A 25,218-nucleotide genomic window follows, 5' to 3' on the forward strand; every position below is an offset into this window, starting at 1 on the left:
GAATGTGGGGGCACAGTCCTATTGACATCCTGCGTCTCTAATTGTGGCCCTGTTTCTCAAGGACAAGGTGGAAAGACAAGCAGGGAGAGGACAGAAATAGATCTGATGAGGAGAAAAATGTAAAGTATTCATGTCACTTAGTGTCAGTCACAATTAGAGGCAGGATTTGACAAAAAATTGGAAAAAATTTATTGGACCAGATGAAGACAGTAAACACAGTGGAGGGAGAAAGAGGCAAATGCCTGAGTAGGAAAATGAAGAAGAGGACGATGAGGAGCAGGGAGGGGCCGACCAGATCAGTGATCCAGATCAGTGAACAGACAGAAGACATGAGTTAAGAGTTCGGTGAAACATAGAGTGTAGCGGTGCATCAACTGCCCGCCCACACACACACAAACACACACACACACACACACACACACACACACACACACACACAACTAAAACCTGTGAAATCAATCAACCTGCCCAGACCAGGACAAAAAAGATTCATTCATATCATGTCTTACCTGGAGTGATGGAAACAGTGTCTCTCTCCCAGGACACAACACTGACGTACTCCTGCACAGCAGCGGGGATGAGGCACTTGAACACAGCTACATTGCCCCGCATCGAGCGCTGGTCCGCCACCCGCACAGTGTAGGGCTCCCTGAAAACTTCGCAAAAATACAGCCAATATTAAGACATGTGATATCTAGGGCAGAATTGCACCAATGAGCCCTGCCATTAAATCCAAACTGTGGTTTTAATGTTGTGGTTGACAAGGGTCAGCACTGGCACTTTGACTGGTCTGGGACTATGCAGCCTTATAAGCAGTAAGCTCGTTACACCTGTCACTTATGGCCAACATTTTTTTATCCATGCTGACTCCTGATCAGTCACGACATTAAAACAACCAGGTGTTATTGGAGGGTATTTTGCTACCAGTAAATGATGGACTGAATTCTGCCTGAGGGACTTTTCCAGCTAAAATCAATACATCTAACAACAAAGGCCAACTTTCAAGATATTAACTGTGTAGGCAAAACTGTGTCACCTGTGTTGAAGATGTGTGACGGTGGCTGAACATCACAGAGATTTTATTACAATGTACTGTTTGAGAAAAAAAAACAATAATCTGCTTGTATTTACATCATCAAAACAACACATTAACACTCCAGAGCAAAACACCCCTTCATCAATTACCACAGCACTTCAGATTTATTCATTGGAAATGACTGGGGTACTCTTGTGTTTATTGTTTGAACCCCTCTAATCCTGCCTTTGGTTTCACCGCAAATGCAACGAAGCCAACATTAAGCAGGATAATCATGGAAATTATTTTCTAGCATTGGCGTGACATCAAAATGAAACACTTAACTGTACTTTGTCCACAATGTTTGTGGCAAACAGCAGAGTCAGTAGCAAAGTAAACCGAAACGTTATTGCTGTTTCAGTTTTCTGCAGCTTCATGCAATATTTTACACTCTGTTGAATGAGCGGAGACTCATTAGCAAAATCACATGAAAGCTAGGATATATCTGAAGGTTGCTAAGAAACTGGTTTGGAATCCCTTCCCTGGTAACAGACACGATGACAGTGTGCATACATTCCTGCTGCAAGAGGGAATCGCAAGCAAGTGCATGTAAATTTACATCTTCTAATAAAACTGATCTAAAATGAACGACGTCTAAAGTGAACGTGCATAGATGTTGATGGTAGCCGTGAAGAAGTCAAGTTCGAAAGGAAAATTAAGGACACGAACAAAACCATAGCTTTGTGACTGAGCCACAAACTAAAATGTCCACACAACTGTAACCTGTGCTCCAGAGCTGCCAGGGCCTGACAGAGGCTGCTGGCTGTAGGTTGTTTGGTTCAAGCTAATCCCTCGTCTCCTGAGGCCAGGCTTTTGGGTCATGTGGGAATGAAGGCAGCGACCGGCTGGCATGCAGCTCAGGGTCCTGGCTCAAATCCTCAACTTGGCGCTAGTATTAGTAGAATGAATATGAGTATTTGTTCAGGTCGGTGTTGGGAGGCAGAATATGAAAACAGATGTTGATGGCAATGGGGGAATGGGGGTGGGACCAAATGGCCTGTATGAGGGAGGGGTGGGACAATGGTTGCAATGTACAGTAAGGATCACCTAGCTGTAGCTTTGTTCCCGCTGTAGTTAATGTAACGATCTGTTAGGTACAGTAAAATTTTGTTTCTGTGTCTCTCCTTGTTAAAGAGCTAAAGGAACCCAAACCCCCAGACGTACTGTTTTACTTTAGATGAGGTTTCGCTTATTAAAGCAGCGTTACACAGTCTAATCAATGGAAAGCACCAATTAGGTTTGTTAATGAGAGATAATTAAAGAAGTGTGCTGTGCCTATATTTAGTCTGGCACAAGAGGACAGTTTGAAGAACTAAGGGGGAGGGAGAAGGAGGACAGAGCTGAAAATATGATGGCAACAGAGGCTGCTTCTGGTCAGAATATCCAAAAATAGACCACCCACAACTATTCCTTATTGACATATGTACTTTTACAATAACAAATTTCTTCTGAGAAAAAAAAGCTGGAGATATATTTATGTACAGTAACTGTGTACTCAGAAACAAATGTTTCTAAATACATTTGTAGTGCATAAAAATGGTGACGCCTAAGGCCACATTTCCTCAATACAAGATGGTGAGTTGCTTTTCACGTCATGCAAAACTTTGTTGAAAAAGTGGTTGCTTAAAAACATCAAAGTGATTGAAGTTCAGATGGCCACAAGTATGAGCTAGTAACATGATATAACCTGATATAACGTTTCCTTCTTTGTCTGGTCTGGTTCTATCATTCTATCATATTGCCACCAAACTTTAAGTGTGGAAAGGGCTTTTTATTTTGGATTTTATCCTACCAGAGGGTACCATGCTGTAGATGAAGCTAAGGGGGTTATGTCAGTGTAAAGTGCAGTGGTTCACCACCAGTTCAGTTAAATAGGTATGAGCGAAGGCCAAATCCTGGTGTAGTATGTGATGCAGATGTTCCCTCTGTAGACTGTGTTCTAGGTCAATCTGTGTTGAGGATGACAGGGGATATTTTAGGGCAGGTGCTTCTAGGTGGGGTTGGGCTTTTTGCAGCTGCCAGTCACATCTGCTCTACTTTATGCATCCACAACGTCCTCCATTTCTCTTGACCCTTTGCCCAATAATTCTCCCACCTTATCCCAGCCTAGACCCGATCCCTTCCTGATGAACTGTCCAACTTACCAGCTTTGATGCGGATGTTGGGGCTGCGGATCTTGCCAGCCTGGTTTTCAGCAGTGCAGAAGTAGTCATTGTCATGGATGTAGCTGTTGTAGGCGGAAGGTGAAAAGGGGTAGAGTTGTAGGGTGCCATTGGCGTGCACATGGCGGATGTGGGGCACGTCGTAGATGTCGTCGCCAGTGGCCAGGTACCAGCGCAGTATGGCACTGGGGGTGCCCCCTGCTGGACAGGGCAGGGACACCCCCACAGAGCTAGAGTAGGTAACCCTCTGCAGGGAGGCATTCACAAAGTACAGCCTGATAGAGCCCACATCCTCACTGTGTACTGCAGGGGGAAACAGACAAAACAACATCACTTAACAGGCTGATGTGGAGGTGAGAGGCCATCAGTGAGCACCTGTTATGCGCTGTATACATCATGTAAACACACAAAAGTATGAACACAAGCTTATAGGATTCCACTGGCATTGATTTAAAGCAATCAGCATCACATTAATGGACAAGAGAAAGACAGAGTGGGAATGTCCTTCAAATGTGTAGCAAAATAATCATAACAAATGTATGTCAAATGTCCAGCTGCAAACATCAGTCATGTGACACAGAAAGCCAGGGATTTGGGCTAAAGCATGTGGTGGTTTAGGTGGATCGAAGGGAGGAGGAGCCTGTTACCTCCGTACAGTGTGTGCACAGATACACAAACAAAGACAGACAGAGGCTGGTAGGAGGGAGGACACGCTGATAGGTTATGTGATTGAAATTTCTATGCCAGACGCAGAGATTTAAGTCTATTTAATCTCCTTACATATTTAACACATATGCACACACACACATACACACATATTCAGTGCAGTGCACTGAATATGTGGAAATGAAAGAATGAATATGTAGAAAGTCTTCAATACAACCAGTAAGACACTCACAGGTAGTGAGATATATATATATATATATATATATATATATATATATATATATATACACACTAGCTTTTTTATTTCAGAATGCTGAATTCTGGAAAAAAGAATTGTTCTGAGATCAATGTCAGAATTCTGACTTTTTTCAGAACTCATAAACTCATCATAGTCAACATTTACAAATTACTATATATGTAACTGATTTTTTAAAAAGGCATTTTGGTGGTATCTACAATTTAGAATTTTACACAATTTTGAAATTTAAAACTTATTTAATGATTTTACATTAAATATGTAACATATTAATTAGTTAATCAACTGCCAAATGATTAACTCTAGTGTAACAAATTACTTTTGACAAAGCACCAGGTGCCTTGAAGGTCACATCTTTTATAATGAGATGGTCTCTGCTTTTATACACAACCTGTATTAAGGATCATTACTTCATTTCATGGAGTTCAAATGAGTTTGTAGTCTAGTAATCAAGCAGATCTGATTATTCTATTCTGAGAACATTTTGTAAAATTGTTTTTGCAGAAAATGTTAAAGTAATGTGAAAAGGAGCAATAGAAACACCCTCATATTTGTATTTTCTATATTCAAAATGGAAAATACATATTTATTACTAGTTTTACCATGAAGTAAACAGTGGGACTGCTACTAATGATAAGATTACTTATAAATATATGTGTTTGTTTCAGGGAAATGATGTAATTATTTTGGTCTGTACATTATCAGAATAATCAGTTTCCTAAAGCCAAAATGTATTAGGCTCCATGGCTAATTGGTAATATTGTAGGTTATTCAACTTTTTAACATGTGAATTTATCAAAACAACAAATTGTCATGACAGAGTTTCTACAACCCGGGAATGGCATGGCCTTTTTCTTTGAAAAATGAAGCAGGTATGCAATTAAAGAAACAATTAAGTTATTATTTAAATAGTTTGACACAATTGTTTTATTGATCACTACTGAATTAATTGTTTCAACTTTTGAATCTGTTCTTTGGCTAAAACCCACCATAGGAATGCTATGAGTGGATACCCAGCAACATTTTGTCACAACAGCAGGTAACTGTTGAGCACATTTTAAATAGCATCACTGCAGGAAACACACAGCAGACCAATCACAGCTGCACTCAGATACACTCATCATCAAGTCAATCAGGACCATCAACAGTGACACTGTGCTGGCATCTCGAAATCGTTAATATTCCAGTTCCTGCTGTCCCTATAGAAATTGAAAAAACTGGATAGCATGTTACAGATGGTATACAAAATGTGTCTGGCAGTCCAGTAGTGGGCTGCAAAAACCAGGTCAGACTCCCTCCCCTCTGCAGATTACCGATAATGGCCCCTGAGCATAAACCCTATATTAAAGATTGCAATATCTATAATCTCCCAATGGGGGGACAGGACTAAAGTGGAGAAGTGAGGAGTCACCCAGAGAGGTTGGGGGGGATTGGGCAGAAGGACAGCCTCTCATACAGTAGATTATATGTCCTGAGGGCCTGGACACTGGGGGGCTGGGAGTATTGGGGACTGATGGAGCAGGGACTGGAATAGAAAGGGGATCAGAGCAAACTCCCACCACTCGGAGCCTGTCAAAACCAGGCAAAGCACACATGCACTCATCCAGCACACACACACACACACACACACACACACAGATACACAAAACATACACACACTCACTCCAAAAGCAGCTCTCAGCGCTCAGTCACACTAGGAGGAGACAGAGTGGGTTGCCATGGTGGCGGTGGCACTTGAAAGCTGTTACTGAATAAAAAACAATGCGACAATTTAACCCAACAACTGTGACCCACTGAATAATCTAAATTTAGAAACTTCAAATTAACAAAAACTCTGTCACTCTGTCCAGGAGTTGTAAAAACAGAACACACTGAAAAGTTGAAATGAACAAACACAACAGTATTAATTTGAAAGAATCATAAATGATATAACAGCAGCACCCAAGCCAGTCAATGACAAGATGAAAATAAGAAACATTTTGGTTAGGTGTGGTCTAAACAACAACATCACTGGTGCTTCACGGAATTCAACGGGCACGGTCCAGATTTCTGCCAGACTGGCAGAGTTTCCACTTCATTTAAAACCAGCAGACAAAACATCACATGCCACCTGTGCCAACCTGTACAGACAGCTTGTGTGGCAAGAAAACAAAATGCCCCATGTACCAACATTAAGGTACACAACAGAGACTAGTCGTGTCTGAAACTACAATATTGCCATTGTCAGACATAAAGTTCTACAAATACATTTATATATTTAGAGTGAAACCTTAGAAGAACATATCCTCAACCACAGGAACAACCACATCTACTCCAGATTATTCCACTAGAGTCTGAATTTAAGGTTTGGGTAATGGGCTAAACATTGAAGTTTAATTCCCACCATAATGTATTACATAATGTATGCTATTTCACATAATTAACAGTGAAATAGCAAAAAAGAATGTTGTGTTATTACATAGCATCCTGTCAAACTTCAAGAGTTACAACCAATCACAATTGTAATGGTAAATTATATGTTTTCTTTGTTATTTGGTAAAATAACACCAATATTAGACACTTCAACTCACTGTGGTTCCAATAAATTCACAAAAGCAGTGAAAGTGATTACTGAAAAAGTCTTTTCCTTGCTTTTGTTACGGTACCGCTAGGTCTCATTCCTATACTAATCTATGGCATCCACTACCTCATGCATAATTATTTTTTAATTTTTTTTTATTAATTAATCAACCTCTTAGATTTACAGTGTCAGAAAATAATATGAAATGTGGATCTTAAGCTCCCAGTACACAGGAGGAGGACTTTAACACATCATGTTTTGTCCAGTCAACAGTCCAAAATGCAAAGGTTTTCCACTGAATCCCAAGAGTCTGTAAACAGATTTTTTCCTAAAAATTGCTTGATATAGTTTTTTTTCATGAAAAGTTGCCTACAGTACATATATGAAACCTGCAGGTTTTAACAGCAGCTATATGTCAAACACATTCCCTGTTTATTTTGGTGACACCTCCTGGCTCAGAGGTGATGCATCTGCACAAAGATCCAATCCAAGCAGCGATCAGCACTCTGATGGCAGTATTGGCCAAAGCTGTGGGGTCCCTGTGTTGGTGCTGCTGCTGCTGCTGCTGCAGGTTACCTGCACCCAGGAGGCTTCATCAACTGTGTTCAGACACAGCACCACAGAGAAAACCAGCCCTCACTGGAAAGTGCTGAAGCACTGACGGAACTTCTGGACCTAAAGCTTAGGCTGTCAGTGTTGCAGCCACTTTTTTTATAGATCCTGCCAGAGAGCCATGCATGAATATGTATGTCAGCAAGGGAGAAGTCATAACCTATGCAAGGTTTCATCATGCATAATGCAACTGAGCTACACCTCTCCAGGATGTGACTATGCACAGTAGTGTACACACACACCAAACACTCTCTCAACACTCCAAACTGAATTGTGATAACCAGGTAAACAAACCCTAGTACCCCCAATGTTTCACTTATAGAGTTTCTCACACACAGAGATCTATGCACTCAAACACTATTTTTCCTCTTCGCTATCTGCTTCTCTCATTTATACTTCCATCTCTTTTGTGAGACATAATTATTTTTACAGAATTTCAACATTGATTTTAATGGTCAGGTCAACAATATAGAACTCAACTTGACAGAGGCATGATGTGCACATCAGCCTTGCGATCTGTTAAAAAATCTCTCCCTGCTCTCCCTTTAGGACTTGGTATTTTGGAAACAGCTTCCAGCTGATACTTTAAGTCCGCTGTTGACTTTAATTCTGTCCTACAATCTGTGTGACATTCGTCCTTCAGGTGTGTAGGGGATAGAAAGTTGTGAATTGTGTTTCTGATAAGGAGGATTGCAGATTGAAAGTGTGTATGGAAACACAGCAGTGGAAGAGGAAGTGGGGGGAGACGCACTGTGGAAAGGGGTGTGAAGTGAATATTGGTGGCACGCGGGGGGGACAAAGATAGGTGTACGCCTATGGACAATCCTCAGGGGTCTGGCATAAGTAAGGAGGGGAAGGTTGGTGGGGTTGCATCTAATCAAGAAGGGGGATCGCTGCTCCTTACTCACTGTCTTTCTGTAGACCCTGTCCCCAACAACTGCTCCCCACCCGATCCACCACTAACAATCCCCCTTTGGCCTGTGCTGTGTCAGTAAAAAAAAAAAAAAAAGTGTGCTACTTCAGTTGTCCCCTGGGACCTGCTCTCCCTCACATCAAAGCAGCCAGTTTCTCTCTTAATGTGAATATCAAATCTGTGGATCACAAGTCCCAGCACAGTCTGCATAAACTGCCCCTCCCCCAGCCTTTAATTCTGCCTAGTGATGAGGGAGAGAGAGGGAGGGGAGTTACTGAGAGAGGAAGCTATGGAGGGAGGGAGAGATGGAGAGAGAGATGTAGAGAGAGAGAGAGATCCAAAAAAAACAACTACTTGCTTCAGAGATTTGACATTTGCTGAAACGCACCCTCCTTCCGAAAATGTGCAGCTCCAGCATCCAATAAAATTCGGAGGAGGTCTGGCTGAATTTAGCATCACTGTAGTGTTACATGGAGTTCTTGCTGGGGAAAAAAGAATTGCTCACTGTCTATGGTGTTGATTTGCATATTTTTCCCAGTTGTCGTTTTAATGATTAGTTCTTATTCATAATCTCATTGGGATTTACAATAGATTTAGGGATGAATGGGAGAGCAGGGATGCCAGTGACAGAGCTGTGACATCCTATTGGTGAACTGGGAAGTGCAATCAGCTCGGTTTCCCTGCTGACAGTATCACACCAGCGTACTTTACCCACCAACAACACTGATCAAAATTTTAATATCTTTTCTTTATTAATATCTAAAGGATCACAGAAATTGCTGGTTTTAGAGTTAAAAGTGCAGAGAATGTTAAGTCAAGTTGTTTGATAGTCATTAGATCTTGATAATTTTTTTTAATGGTCAGAGATTTTAAAAGTATTATTTCTATATTTAAAAATAATACATCCTGGCCCAGCTCTTAAAACGAACAACTTTGAATTAACATGAGCTCCTTTACATTGTTTTTCTGCTTTAATGTTTTTTAAAATAAGTGTTTTTGCATTCTTAAGTATTAAATTAAAGAATGCCAGGCTTGAGCTGGTAAAAAAAAAAAAATGAAGGCCTTGGTGCCAAGATCACGCAGCTCTGTCATTCAGTAGTACCTATATCTCAAAACGTAGCTTTAATTGTGCAGCCTTGCAAAAGCAGCCCAGGGAATTAGACTGAGGAGAAAAGGGAGGATTTTTGCATATTTCTTCTAATGGGGTTTTAGCAGTGGATCGGACAAGAGTGTGCCAGGGTGAGGTGATAACCTTATCTGTACACACCTCAAAGTAAATATAAGTTGAATTGGAAAATTGCAGAGATAATTTTTAACATTTCTTTGAAAGAATTCAATGTTCAAATAGGCCTTAAGCAGGCCCCTATTTGTATTTATTCGGTGCTAATTAATGCACAATTACAGCAAAAGCTGGTTGTAAAATTTATTTGAAATGCTATGTGTTTGTAGACAAAGTACAAATTAAAAATGTCAGCAAATCCCCCTTCAAACGGGTATAATATTTGGTATTACTGACAAACGGCATTGTTATATAATTAACTAAATTTCAATCATTATTTTCAAGGATCGGCTAATTAACCAAGCCTTTGGAAGTCTTCTGTTTGACATAATTTGGCCACATGTTTTAACATAATTCGTGAAGAAATTCTAAAGACCCTTGTCGAGAAAACTGAACTTCCAGTTTGGATGCTGCTAAAATAACATCCAAAAGTGTCCAAAACCACGAGGACTGTCCCCTGTCACCGCCAGCACACACACATACACACTCATTCGTACACATACACATACATGAGCCGTGACGCACGCGCTGGTACACGCACTCGAACGCGTCTGCGGGGTCCAGGTGCGCTATTAGTGAGGAACATGACCGGGCAAGTCTATAATCTGCACCCACGCCCCTGGAGTGAAATAAATCTGTGCATATTAATATGATTCCGCAGATCCCAGAGAGGTGCTGAAATCACATTTTCAATAACTGAAAGAAACCAGCAGCAAACATTTGACAATCAAGCAGCCTAATAAACACAAGCAGCAAATATAGGGCTGATTGCTAAGTAATATTTTCTTATGTAAAACAAATATATCCAAAAAGAAAATGTTACAACTTTAAATGGCAAATGGACCTAATGGCCTGTGTTGATCAGCTCGTTTGCACTGAAAACAACCATGTTCCTCCTTCCAGCCAATTCATCTCAGACTGTTTGATAAATATAATCTGCACATTTTCAGGGCCTCTGCTAATAAGGACAAAACAATTTCCAATCAAATTGGCAGCTTATCTTACTGTACACAAAGACCTGGAAAATCTCACGCAGCAATAGTGTTCAATTTCTGTTTTTTTTTTTTCAGGATTATTATAATGCATTGCAAAAGCAGAAGATCAACTTTGCAATAGGGTCAGGGATTTGCTGCATATAGGGAACAAGAATAAAGATTCAGTTCATTTAAACAAATAGACCGCCTTTTACATTTATAAATAACAAACAAAAGATATAAATGAAAAGACCAATGAATTAAATAAGGAGGGCAAATCTGAATGCACTAATTATGGCCTTTATGTGGGTGTAGACCTATTAAACTAATAGGGCCGTTGTGAGGGAGAAAGGGCCTTTTATTTGTCGTCCACTTTAAAACAGCAACAATTTGTCACCACACAGGAAAAAAAAGAATAAAAAAACCCTTAATATTTCATTCTGTGAAATAAGGCTGGAGCACGCGTGTCAAACACAATCCGTGAAAACAGCTGCAATTAGCGAAGGCTACACAATGAGAACATCAAGACATCAAAATACACAAGAATCCCCCTCAAAACTTTACGCAGCCTTTTTGAGTTTTTTTTTTCCAAAATTGACAATCAATAGATATAATTGGAGGCCGATACATGTCTTCGTTTCTTTGGCACCCTCCCTATGTATTTGCACCTCATTCTCCCTATTCAGCCATTTTACATATTCATAACTGGAGTTGGTAATGCGAAAACAATCCGTGCTCTCAGTACCATCTGAGGCACTGAGGGCCAATTTAAAAAATTCACAAACAAACACTTTGCGTATTTAGTTTCACATTATTTTTTACCTGTTCAGCTGCAGCTTGAATATAAATTTTGATGAAATGAATATTTTTCAACATTTTCCCCATCAAAAAGCAAACGATGATACATCAAAGCAGGAGCCACAGAAATCCTCAAAAGGTTCAAATAAATGTTTTTAATTGTCACTTTTCGTTCAACTCAAACACATTAAGCCTCCCTCACGCAGTGCACAGTGTGTAAAATGTTCCAAGCTTTTTTTCTCTTACCTTCTTGGAGAGAGTACAGCAGGAGTAAAGTTACAAGCCACATGCCATAAATAGCAGGTATATTTCTCAGGAATATCTGGCAATCCTGGCAAGTGTGAGGCGCGTTTTTTTGGCCGTGCTGGACTGGCGACTGTGCTCCCCGGAGGTCTCTCCAGCCCTGCTGCCCCGTTAAGCATGGAGGGGAAATGAGAGGCGCCTCGGCCCCGCCCATGTCCCCTCCTCTCTTCTCAAGACTATCGTGTTTGCAAGTCCATCCTTCCTAATCAACCACGGCGGAACGATAGCTCACAGAAAGCCGAGGGTCGATTTCAGCTGAAAGTGGAATTTGGTCCGGTTGTGACCAAATTGTCCGGCTATGTGAGCGGAGGAGCGGCGCAGTCCGATCTGTTGGCACCTTGGAAAGCGCGCCCACCTGTGCGCCCCTGATGACCCGTTTCTTTGCACAATGTGGATCTATAAAAGCAGCCTAGACTGTAAAAATGTATTCAAATGATTTCCTCTAAGTTGATGTTTCAGTGATGGGGATGTGAAGCTACACGCCAGCGTAAAAAGTGCATTTCTTTGTCTTTCGGAGCCACGAAACGTGCGCATAGACATTTGCGCACAGAAATGCACTGCAGATAGAGACAGAGGGGGAGAGAAAGAAAGTGTTAACGAAGTGTGGGGTATGAATTACAAACATCAGGTAAAACCCAAACCCATTATAATATAATTTTAATTCAATCATAAATAACAGTGAATAACTTTCCATATTGCTAGTTCCCATTGTTCGGCTTCTCTGTTGCGCTTGATGTGAAAAGCTCCTCTGCATAAGCATAAAATTAACGCAAAGTAGCAGGGCACTCCCAGTTCATTGAATATTTAAAGTCACGGCGGATGCCAGCGGCACATCTGAAGAGTGATCCTTTCAACAGCCGCTGCAGATTCAAGTGCTCTGCACAAACCCCGGATGTAAAAAGAAAAAACGATGAGATGACTTCTGTTACTGCCGCAATTTCAAAAAGTCTATTACTGTCTTTATTGAATGTATGTAGATTTAACTTTTGGTTAGTTTAACATGTATTTAATTATATGACTCAGACATACTAAGACTTTACACAACAGGCACTTTGAGGCTAGCAACTGTGTGGTTTTCAGAAGGTGATGAGTTGTGTATTTTACAAGTATATGTAAACTTTATTATATGTAACCTTTTAATATGTCAGACAATGCTCACAATGTGATGTTTTCACATCCTGTCCATATGTAAAGACAGAAATACCTCATAGAGGAATATTAGCAAAAATGTACACGTATAGATGGTGTTCAAAGGTCACTCTCTGAAAATCTGATCCTGTCTAAACTTTACCAACTTTAAGAAAAGGTCTGCAGCACCGTCTCTGACTGTACCACCCACTGTCTGAACTGTCCCGAGGTCCAAACCTTTAATTCCACATGTAGGTCACTGCTGACATCTAGTGGTTGAACTTAAAGAAGCAATGCAACTGAGCACCTCTTACGCACCTCTCAGCAAAATGATTTGGGATGACCTTGTAGACGCGGTTCTCTATTCTGAAGTGGCATTTGTAGAAGTAAAAGTCAAAGCAGAAACATCCCCAATAATAACGGTACTGTAACACAATGCGGTGCATTTATTAAAAAAAAAATACCACTGCTTAAAATTGACCATCACCATTTCCTAATGTTTATCAAAATATTCATATGTTGGGAAGAGTGAATCAAAATAGAACAACGTATATGGATTATACTTATTCCTTTGTGCAAAATCTCTTTATATTTACACAGAGGAACACAACGATTTAAAAAGTCCAACCAGGAATATTTCAAAAGAGCAACTGGTGTTGTGTTTACAGTGCAACCAAACAAACTCATGTTGCAGGTGCTGTATGTGTATGTGGGCAACTCCTTAACCACACACTTCCCATATTGCAATTTCTTCAGGACCATACCTGTCTACAAATACCTATGCTTTTCTAGCTTCCTGTAGTTTGTAATACAGGGATACCATTTAAAATTGAGGTGGATCTTGATGACACCAAGATCTCAGAGTTGACTAGGCTTCTCCAGATCGTCAGAAGACAGCTGATAAATCAGGGTCCCTTTAAGAATAAAGTTTAATTTCTAACCGCTTTAATTTTCCTTCCTCCTTTTGGCCGAGAGGAGGCAGTGCTGTCAAATGCCCAGTGTAACACTTTATACTGTATGCATGAACATGCACAAAAAAGCACGACAGGAAAGATTTTTTTTTTTTTACTCAAAACTTTATTAGAGTTCAAGTTTCTATAATAAAGACATTAAGAGCTGATACGCACAGATGAGAGTTTTACAAATGGAGATATCATTTGAGGCAATGCACGAGCATTAGAATTGTACATTTGTGTGCAGACAGCAGCAATTGATTATGAGTTGAAACGCTCCGCAGGTTCTGATTGAGTACAGGGGCTCCAGTCCACTCCATGCTCCATTCACCCTGCATTACTTACAAAATCATCACAGTATGTCAAAGGTGCAGTGTGACAAACTATTCACAAACTGTGTGTTTTGCATAGAGTTGTTTGTCACCATAAGGCCTTCATTGATACAATCTCAACATTAAAGCTAAGGTTTTGTTTTCTGTATTGATTCAGTGAGATGGTAATGTCTAACAAGTCACTTGTCCGTCCACTCAGAGATAACACATTCTTTTACTTTGAAATTAAGTTATTGCAATTAAGTTCTATGACTTCATGCTCCTGGAAAACTTTGTCCTTGTGTTTCTGAAGTCAAAACAGCCCAAAAGTGAAAATCTAATGTCTTGATAATAACATTTATAGTCCAAATCAAGGGTGTTTTTCTCTTCAAAGTCAAACAAGAAACAAACCAAACATGCGTATGACAAAATCACCCACAATATTTCTCACACAACATGTATCTGTACTATCTTTCTCAAAAATCCCATGAAAAATAATAGAGTCATAAAGAAACTGCACTTTCACCAGTTCATATCTGTCGCATAGTAGCCTAATGACTCATACATAAAGGAACCAGATTGCAAAATACATTTATTTATCTTCTTGCCAAAAGTTAGATGCAAAGATCAACATTACTCTAAAGTCTGCAGGCTATAGTGTGCTGCGGAGCTACCGGCTGTTACTTTAATATAAAGACTGGAAACAGGAGGAAGCAGCTAGTGAAGCTCTGTCAAATACTTACAAAGTACTAGCAGCTCTAAAGCTGATTAATGAACACATTGCATCATGTTAAATCTTACCTGTTTAATTCAAGTAGTATTGTCATTACCGTAACAAGGACAACTAAAAGAAGTCACTGCTCCCAGCATAGAAGTAGTCCCATATCTTCTCACTGTGGTGCTTTTAAAAAACAGGTTTTAGATTAAACAAACAACATATAACATGTTTTATAGTAAGTTTGAGATGCTAGTAGGTGGATACTTCCTATCTTTGTGCAGCTACTTTAGGTGATCGACCTGTTTCACATCGTTTTACTAAATTTAAGGATGAGAGGCTGCCATAAAGCTAAATCTCCTATGACCATAGCTTCCTATTCAACAGACATAGAGATTGGTGTCAGACTTTCATATCCACTGTAACCCTTGGCAAGAATGAACAACCTAACAGCTTATTTCCAAAAATGTTATACCATTCCTTTAAGATTGATCCATCATATTGTTTCCACCAGAAAAACACTATAATGGAACAACCGATACTATTTCGTGAGGCATTAAAGAATCAGATGACTCAGACTAATTCCTCAGATGGCTTCTTCTCATCTGACTTGGACGAACAATGTGACAAACACTGATGATTATTAGTCGACATACAAAATTAACCAACACACCTCTATTATTGCTTCAAGCCAGTGATTAAAGGCTGGAGGCGCATCAATATTAACAGAACAGAGAGTTTCTCACAACCACCAGAAATTTACTCTTGACTGTACAGTGGGCTCATTTAACACCTGTCACAACTACAGAGGTACATTTATATCTGACCTGACATAGTTTTTGCTCACACATCTGGCTCACTCTCCAGAGGTATTTTTTAAAAACCTGACATTCAGTGTCTTGAATGTGCAATAGATGCAGATTGTAAATGTGGTTTAAAAATCTTACGTCAGTCTTTCCCTTTGATGCAGATAGGTTAATTTCCTAATGTGATGCTCTGTTGAAATCATCCATCTTTGGTATAGTCACTGGACTACACTGAACATCATTTCACATACTTCATGCTTACAGAAAGTTTATACTTGAACTACAGCCCCCCACTCAGCCTGCTGTCTTAGACCTGAGCCAATTTGAAAGATGAATTTATGGATCATCTACAGTATGCATGGCCAGGGCAGCCAGGTTTATCTTTTTCACTTCAGTGCAGCCGGTAAACTTATTTACTGCAAGATGTGAAGCACTGACCAATTGAATGTTTATCTGTGTTTAGGAGAAACAAATCATTTCCATGAAAAAGCACATACCAAGCAAAGGTAAAATCTTGAATCCAGACACAGAGTATCCAGGGCCACATCTGAAAATAGTGCTTAGCCTAAGGCAGGGTTAGCACAATGAAATTAGCGTGGCATTCAATAAAATTTTACAGTTTACCTCAGAGCTGATGCTGCCAGTGTTAATATATTAAAACATATCAGTCCAAAATGTCTGTTGTTAAAGCACAGTGTCTAAATCTGCCCTATGTTGCACATGCTTAGAAATGTATTTGTTATTTATCCTCAAAGCAGAATCATCAGAGGGTCATTAATTGTTCTACAGGGTGGGGAGACTGTTTCAGGGGTTTGTATATCATTTCATTCAGAAGCTCATTGTATTATTATATTTTGCTGACTTGTATAAACTGTGTTGCAACATGTTGTTGTCTCCATAGACAGAGGAGCTTTGAAGCACTAACAGGCACATGGGTTTTATATCCAACAAAGAGAAGGTTCTAAATGAAGAACTGGGCTGAATCCTGCAATATTCTGTCAATATATATTACAACATAAATCTCCCTTGTTTTAATTTTTTAATATTTTTTTATACACTTTTAAAAAATCTAATGATATACTGGGCATTTTGTGTAAAGTAGCAACAAATTAGTAGTAGCTCTTTCAGAAAGAGCTGCTTGTGTATGATTTTGATTAAATTCATCATTTCATTGAATTTAGTGAATTCATGATGTGTTGATTTTATTAGTAAAAGAATTCAGCCCAGTGGTTACTACATCGCATTATTTTCTGTTTCAAGCACCAAAACAAACATTTTTGTTTTGATTTCAGATGAAAAACCGTCAGTTATTTTTTACATTTTCTCTGGTTGTGGCAACAGACATTCATCGATTCAAGGGAAAAAAGTACCTTGGACAGTGCAAAGCTGTGCAATGACATACAACCATTTTACCCACTTCAATGATGAACCCACAAAGGTTAAAAAGTCCTGATAACACAATAAAATGTGCACAAAGTTTTTTTTTTTTAATGAGATCAAATCCAGGAGAGATATAGCTCTTACAGCTTGTTCACTTAACTTATACTCATAATCGCTGTATGTGCTGTGAGTATGTATTTAAAGTGATATTTGCTGATCAACATAACAAACATAAAATTGAAGAAAATAATTTTATTTTACTTAACTGCTCGAAACTGCTAGAGATCCATTTATTTAATTCAAATTGTTTGTAAATACAGAGTCTGTGATAAGTGTGATCCCCACAGTTATCACAGACTCTGTATGTACAAACAATTTGGTTCAGTTAGTTTAATCAACGTTGTACGATATCTTTTAACAATATGAAAATAAGGTTTTTAAAAATTTAATATTTACTATATTATGATTGCTTTCTTCACTGCTTTTGCAAGAGCAGTGTTTTTTGTTTTTTTTTTGTTACAGTCTGTGATGAACTCTCGGTCCCACAGTCTAAGCAGGGACGACTTGGAAAGAATTATTTTCACATAGATAGAGGTATGAACATTTTGGATTTGTGACATCAGGCTATTTTTTAAAATAATTACTGGTTACTGGTACACTTCTGCTTGCATTAAAATAAAACAAAGATAAGACCTTTAATGTGTTTTTTTATGGTAATGTACTAACCAGCGTAGGCAACAGAGATAGATATGTAGACAAAAGGTGGTAGAACTGAGGTAGGACTTCAATCCAAGTGTCTCTGGTAGGTACAACTGTCTTGTAGATGTAACTTACTAAATCATGGGTTCAGTGTAAATAATTATGTGCACTCATGATTTGCACATTTGTTAGTTGTATGTCATCTGCACATGCAGTGTGTGCAGACATGCATACATGTATATTCCCACAGCCAGACAGAGGTTTGACAATCCTAATTTACTAACTAAATGAATTTGCATGTGTCCAAACACTTGTGCATATACAAATATATGCAAAGAAGGTACATAAATGAGTATTCCTGTGGCTCTGTTCACATGCACTTTCTCATTTCTTTTTTGGTGTTGGTTTTGAATCACCTTTGGATCCCGAGAGGCCATTTTCTGTGTTGTCGATCCCTGATGAACTTACAAGGCACTCCTTACTGATGGGTTATTAGAGGAGAAGAGAAGACAGTTACATGACTTTAGTGACTCAAAACTCTAGACGCTCGGTAGCTCAAATGAACATTTCAAACTTGCCTTATTTAACAACTACATCAGTATTTCAGTATCTGAGCTATTAGAACATGCTGCCAAGTAGCAACAATGTTGAAACATTATGAAATACTTGCATTGCTGACAAATATCCCAGTGCTTGTGACAACTCACTTTTTCTCCTCAAGCTTGGAAAGAACAAAGAGGGTGAAGTTCTTGAGCAACATGAAGCCCATCAGCAATGCGATGCCTCCACCCACAGCTGAGGCTATGATGATGGTCAGTGTGTTGTCCACCACCCTCACTGCAGGCATTAAAGAAAGACCACAGAAAGGAGACCACAGGACCACATGCAGTTTAAGATTAAGTTTAATGCATCATAATGCTGTGCAGAGAGGAAGCCCTGCATTATCTGTAATATAAGACTGCCTTCTAACTCGAGACAATTTGGTGCCTTATCATGAGATTAGAGCTGTTATTTGGCCCTGTCTGCTACTGTCTCCTAATGCCTGATACAGGATGAACAGATTTCTCATCATCTTTGGTCCCTTTTGACCTATTTAGTTTTAATGTTCTTGCAAGATATGATATGAAACATATTTTAAAGCAGTCTCTTTAAAGAGATAAACAAAAATTTCATGAATAAAGCTATAGCTTTCGCTTACAAAATGCAAAATGAAGCATAATATTTAAAAAAATATCAAGCTGACTAAATAAAATCTGCACAAAAAGTCATTAATTAATGTAATTTATGTGTTTGATATTTTCCTGTCTTTTTTTTTTATGTAGTGCAGGATTATTTTTTTCTATCTTTTTACGTGGCCTGATTTATCTTATTTTAATTGCATGATTGACGTGCATGCATTAATGCATGTTTTTTCCCACTACAATATAAATTCCATACCATCAAGTGAGCCCCAATAAGTTTTCGCACATTTGTGATGTGGTTAAATTAGTCATATCGATGGGCCTGGGTTTTCAGATTGGGCTGTTTTCCACATAACTGAGCTTATTTTAGGTGAGCAGCAGAAAGAGGCAGAAAGATTACTGAGCAGGAAAATGAACAATGGACTTCTAAAAGATCCCTTCAAGGTTTTAAAAATGATGTATACTGCGGTGCATGTATGTGAATAAGTATAGGGAAATAAATAAGACATATCAGGAAACTAGTATATGCTTTAACTACTCACACTCATCCACCACAGTGAGGACAAAAATGGCGCTGTGGTTTTTGTCCTTCTCTTTTGGGTTGCGTCCAAAACAAGTGTACTGCCCTGCGTCCTCGAAGGTGATGTTCCACAGCAAGATGGAAATGTTGTTGTCATGATTTTTGCCCACAAACTCCACCCGCTCTCTATATATAGTTACTTCTGGCTCCACACCCTCTGTGGGTATCACGGAATCACACACCTGGATGAAGCAGAAAGTTGTCAATCATCCAAAACTTCCACTTATAAATTACCAAGACTTGCTCATAACCCTTGTCTCTCAGGCCTTACTTTCTGCATGGTGCCATTTTCATTGAACTGCCAGTTGAAGTAGAGGTTCTTGATGCCAATGCAGCTTGAGTATGTGCAAGGCAGCATGACAGTGCTGCCATTCACTGCCTCCAGCGAAGGAACCTTCCCCACAGACATCTCAAGTGCCTGAGAATACCACACCCCTAAAAAGGAAGCAGAATAAAAAAAACACAAGATAAGACTGTGCAGAAGTTGCAGGTTTGTGTCCCCGACCAACCGTGGCCTTTCTGTGTGGAGTTTTCATGTTCTCCCCGGGCTTGCGTGGGTTTCCTCTGCACACTCCAGTTTCCTCCTACATCCAAAGATAGAAATGCTTGGTTAATTGGTGACTCTCAATTGCCTTTAGGTGTGAATGTAAGTGTGAAGGGTTGTCTATCTGTGTATGTCTCTCTTTGTTGGCCCTGAGATAAACTGGCAACCTGTCCAGGGTGTACCCCTCCTCTCCCACTCTGACAGCTGGGGAAGGCTCCAGCCCCCCGGGACCCAACACAAGAGAAGTGGTTACAGATAATGGACGGATGAAAGACTGCGCAGAGAAAGAACCAACCCCACAGACAGCACTGCTGTGTGACTGAGAGGCATCTGCTACTGAAAATATGTATACTGTTTTTATTTCGACGAGTAGTCTGATGTTAGTATTGTGCCTGTCCTTTAAATACATGTCCACAGCCAGCAGCCAGTTATCTTAGCTTATAAACAGTTTAAAGCACAACATCTATCAGCAGTATGTCACATCAGTCTGGTCTGTTTATCAGTTAACAATAAGAAAATTTAAATTATTAACCTGCCTGATTCACGCCAAAATGCAAATTCTCACTGCAAAACCTCCTGCTCAGTAAAGCACAAAATACATGCACTGCTTTCAGTAACATGTAGTAAAAGTGATTGTTTAAAAAAAACTATATAACATTTTCTTAATTTTAAAATCATTTTTAAATACTGCGCCTATTATTGGCCATTGCAGAGTCGACCCCTCAGTAACATAACACCACAAAGTCCTTGCTGTGCTCCTTGCGAAAACTGTAACTGTACACTAAGAACCACAGCTAGGCATCACCAACAGTCACAAAAACAAGCTTGTTTTGATTATTGAAGGTGATTTCTTTTTCCTCGTGAACATAGACCTAGAGGGTATTCCACACTTTCATTGCACTGCCGACTGTTGTCAGGCATGTTTCAAGGTCACAAGCAGCAAATAGCTGCTGTGTATAATTTCAGCAGGTGGAGGGCAGACTCAAGAGGCGTTTAAGCACATTGTGCTTCCATCTAGTGAGGGATAAGTAAACTGCATGCAAACAAGGTGCTCTCCTGAACTTCAACAGTATGCAGATGCACCGGTTATACCAGAAAACATTTAACTAAATATAATTGCTACCCACAGAAGAGCTTCAACATTTTATGCACTTTCATATTATTCCCATGATCCTGGTCTCTGTTGTGTGCACTGTGTGTTACACTTGGTGGATAACATGGAGTCAAGGTCAGTGTATGACAGCCACAAATAGGACTAATAGCAAAGAATAGGACTGTTAGCAAAGAAGGGCACACTGTATGTGGGACTGTTATTGATTCATTCTCATTTCACTCTTGCTATCTTGCAAACTTACTGTCTCTAATCTTTTCTTTGGTTGGTCCAATGCAGCAGAGTGAGCTTGCAAAAACAGCATCACAAGCACGTTTTTACTATCACTTAGGGTTTTTTAACAATATTTGTATAATATTTAATTGTTTTCAGCTTCTGCTCTGTGACCCTGTGTTTCCTTAAGTATTTGTTTTCCAGACTGCTTCCGTTTCTGTACTGAAGCTGCTGATAAGAGACTAAGAAAACAACTATAAATACAATAATAAAGTGAATATTCTCTTTTAAGAACCTTGATCATCTTTGTTATGTCTCTGACAAATGCATACCATTAATAATTAGTGTACTATACATTGTCCTTTTATAAAATTCTAATCAACGGTTTCAATTAAAGTTCTCTTTTGCCTTGTCTCACAGCTTTAGATTAAAGTAGAACAGTGGTGTTCCAGTTTCTAGCCTACATAAGTCAACTTTAGTATATATATATATATATATATATATATATATATATATATATATATATATATATATATATATATATATATATGTGTGTGTGTGTGTGTGTGTGTGTGTGTGTGTGTGTGGGTGTGTGTGTGTGTACAGTTTAAAAAAATTGTATTGGTAAAATGGTAAAATTAAAAAAGCACAATGCAAAGGCAGAGCTCATACTAAAGCCACTAGATATTTATTTGAGATCATAAGTTTGGAGACACATATTTTAGTAGAGGGAAAGCTTAAAAATAAACCTACTCCCTGTCATTTGAGACAACATCAATCATCATATATTTGGGCACTGACTGTAAATTGCACAAAGGTGCAATGCTGTATATGATAAAAGTTTATTTGATTGTAAAGACTCAAAAGAAAGGTTTATGAAAGTATAAATGATTGAACGAATGAATCACTTCTAATAAACAAGAGCAACATCATTTATGTGGAAAAATATTTGTTTTCTAGCTTAATGAGCTAGAACTGGGCTATACTGGAGGCCAAAATGCAGAGACACATAATAAGATCACTACTGTCCTATAGAATTGGTCTCAGTCTCAGATATAAACATCCTTCAGTGCTCTCACAGTCCATAGCTATAATACTTTAATTTATAAATTAAAATTGTATTATCAATATATACATGTAGCTGTATATATTAATGTGAATTGACCAGTTAGTCTAGGGTTCAGTAATATAATGTGCAAAGAGCGACCTTCTTAACTACCTATAAGACAATATCTAGCAAAAACAAAAACGTTTATTCAGCACATCACAATGACGCATCTATTTCTTCCCTTCTTCACCACCTGTGTTTGCTCATTAAGTCTACCGTGCAGTTTTTGTTGCAGGTGGACAGGTTTTATTTATGAATACATACAAAATCTGGGTTTAACAAAAACCTGCTTTTGTTTTGAAACATAAGAGAACAAATAATGTATAGACAGCAGCACCCTGAAAAGTTCAGTCTCTCCATCACAGTGGGAAGTACTGTATTTCTCATTAACTGGGAAAAAAAATCAAATTTAAATTTTTTACGAACACTTAATTTAATCAACAGGCAATAAAGTGATGAATCGGGGAATTAGACATAATACACTACAGATTTGTTTTACTCAAAATAGGCTCAGCTGCCAGCTATGACTGAAACTGGATTTTAATGGGATGCTTTACTGTGTTTTTCTTAAGAAAGGTTAAGAAATCACATCTTTGAGATGCTGAGTTAGGTTTCATCTAAAGTTAACATAATCTGTCATCGGCATATTTTGCTGTGTATTAATGTTACTCGCATGGTAAGAGGCTAACACATCTGTCTCAAAAGTGCATATGACTTTACCCACAGTAGTGTCACATCTATTCACCTGCGGTACTCTACTGGTACTTTACATTCAATGCTAAAATACTCCTCACTGTCAATATTATCATTCGGAGGTCTGTGACTCAACCAAAAAGGTGGCTTACTGAACTGACGGATTCTGTCGCTTTATTACTGCAGATGCACATCCAGTCCAGCATATTTTGATATACAGGCCTTGAGTTCCTCAACCACAGCTTTTCCATCACAGGGTCCCAAAACCAAAATAAATCAGAGAATGCAAACAGTTAGATTACGACAATATTTACTTTACTAACTACACACAATATGTTAAACAAGAACAGCTTTTTTCATGAAACATTGCCCTTTCACACATTTTGCTCAACTTACTGTAATGACACCTGCAGTGGATAGAGTTGCAAATGTCAGATCTGTAAATGGAATGTGTAACTGCTCTGCATGAAGACTTAAATACAAACTTGTGAGGAGAAACTGTGGAGCTGTGGCATAATGACCACAGTATAGTACAAACAAAGAATATGTGATGCAGAGAAAAAAAATTGAAATAGACATTACCTAGCAACACAGAGAAGATCAGGCCGACAGCTTTGTGTGGAGGGCCCAGTCTCAGGGGTTCAGCCCCAACACACTGGACCTCCATGGCAGCCAGATCTGCTCCAAAACAAATAGTGCTTCAGGATCCAGCCCTGTATCTGAATAGCTAGACGAATATCCTTGAGCAAACCTCTGGCTCACCAGTATCCTGAAAATAATGTAAACCAGATTTAAAAATGATGTTCCAGTATTGCACCTGCAGAAGTCCAAGTGAGCCCAGTTATCAGCCTCAACAGCACTCGTGTGAAAGAGACTGTAGGGTAGACAGAGGGCAGAGGAGGGGGGGAGGAGGGGGAGAGAGAAACAGAGAAAGTGAAGAAGTTCATGAACTGATAATCTCAGACCAGGACACTGAGTCATACAAAACCACAGACTGCACAGTAAAAAGTTATACAGGGATTTCACCATGTCTGCACATACTATTTGTTTTTCCCTAAATGTAAACTGGATAAAAATATATTTGATGGCACATGCAGTTAAAGTTTTGTCTTTCCTACCTGCTCCCACTACCAGTGTTCTCTCAGGGGCCGGCAGGCTGCCTGCAACGCTGAGTCAGTGTGGTCAGGACAGCAGTGGAGTAGCAAACTCTCACTGCGCAGTCAGGGTTCAGTCAAGGAGAATCCACCAGCCAACACTTTCACTGCAGAGACAGCCACGTTGCAGTGCCAGCCAGGATGCAAGACAATTAGAGAGGAGATAGGGGAGACACGTGGAAGGACAGACAGAAATGTAGAGAGACAGATGGACTGGGTTTTTGAGCAGAGCCCCACTATACCTAAATCTTCTCCCTCTCTGTCCCCCTGGCCATTTCACAACTTTTCCCTGTCCTGTCTGTTGGCTACATGCCACCTCCCTCTCTCCCCTCATCCCTCTGTTTCCCCTCCCTCACCTGCCTTGTTCTCTTTCTCTCCTCCATCACTCCTCTTCACTCCTCCTCTAGTTGCTTCCCCCAGCTCTTCCTCACCCTCCTCCCCATCTCCTGACTCGGGGCGTGTATGCAGACTCAGGCACTTTTGTCAGAGTGTTTGTAAAGATCAGAGAAAAGTTCTGCAGTGCAGGTTGAGGAAATTGTGTAATGCAGCCCCAGGACCGGGCCTGACACACAGTCCCTTATTGAGATACCTCACTCATGATAGACACATTCTTTCACTTATATTACCTTGACCGTATCAAAACTCAACATGCACAGGAAGTGGCAGAAGCAAACTACTTATAGTCTAACACAATTTTAAAAAAATATTTTAACTGCATTATGTTTAAAATCTTGTCCTTGATTTTGTTTTCTTTCACCCTCCTCATTTCCCTGATTGACAGAATTTAGGTTTCCATGGCTGTCCTCTCTTTTACTGAAAGGCAGGGTAGGGTTCGTATTTCCATGGCTCTGGATTATCAACCTCCTACAGTGACATATGTACGTGTGTGGGTATGTGTGTGCCAACAAGGTCAAACTTATATATCATGAGGGATTCATTACTCTTGTGATTAGTGTTATGTGGCTGCAAGTGCATTATGATACATGTTAGTTTAGTTATTAACCATAACGTGGACCCATTTCCCAAAAATGGGATAGGTCAGTC

General features: G+C 39.4%; 2 protein-coding genes across 9 annotated transcripts in view; both read right to left on the reverse strand.

Annotated features, from left to right (window-relative positions):
- LOC137107606 (cell adhesion molecule DSCAML1-like) overlaps positions 1–12,297 on the reverse strand; it is a 48,574-nt gene extending 36,277 nt beyond the window's left edge. For 2 of the 6 annotated variants that reach the window (XM_067491330.1, XM_067491328.1), the window contains exons 1-3: positions 11,542–12,221; positions 3,220–3,540; positions 510–656 (exon numbers count right to left, since the gene is read on the reverse strand). In XM_067491330.1, the coding sequence (XP_067347431.1) occupies positions 510–656; positions 3,220–3,540; positions 11,542–11,752 (679 nt within the window). In that variant the 5' untranslated portion in view covers positions 11,753–12,221. Of the gene's footprint in view, positions 1–509; positions 657–3,219; positions 3,541–11,541 lie in introns of all 6 variants that reach the window. The other 4 variants (XM_067491331.1, XM_067491329.1, XM_067491332.1 and 1 more) reach the window with 3 other exon arrangements.
- Positions 12,298–16,591: 4,294 nt separating this feature from the next.
- On the reverse strand, positions 16,592–24,478 carry scn4bb (sodium channel, voltage-gated, type IV, beta b). 3 transcript variants are annotated; one of them, XM_067492471.1, is made up of 7 exons: positions 24,139–24,478; positions 23,783–23,894; positions 23,603–23,698; positions 19,623–19,786; positions 19,314–19,533; positions 18,298–18,427; positions 16,592–18,071 (listed from the first exon to the last, which is right to left on the reverse strand). In XM_067492471.1, exons 3-7 carry the CDS (start codon positions 23,685–23,687, stop codon positions 17,975–17,977), a joined length of 696 nt encoding a protein of 231 aa, XP_067348572.1. In that variant the 5' UTR covers positions 23,688–23,698; positions 23,783–23,894; positions 24,139–24,478; the 3' UTR covers positions 16,592–17,974. The 3 variants fall into 3 exon arrangements, with proteins under 3 accessions (XP_067348572.1, XP_067348571.1, XP_067348570.1); XM_067492470.1 differs by having other exon boundaries at positions 23,603–23,789; XM_067492469.1 differs by having other exon boundaries at positions 23,603–23,894.
- Positions 24,479–25,218: the final 740 nt, after the last annotated feature.

Source organism: Channa argus, chromosome 22, assembly GCF_033026475.1.
Source record: "Channa argus isolate prfri chromosome 22, Channa argus male v1.0, whole genome shotgun sequence".
In the NCBI taxonomy this organism is placed as follows: Eukaryota; Metazoa; Chordata; class Actinopteri; order Anabantiformes; family Channidae; genus Channa; species Channa argus.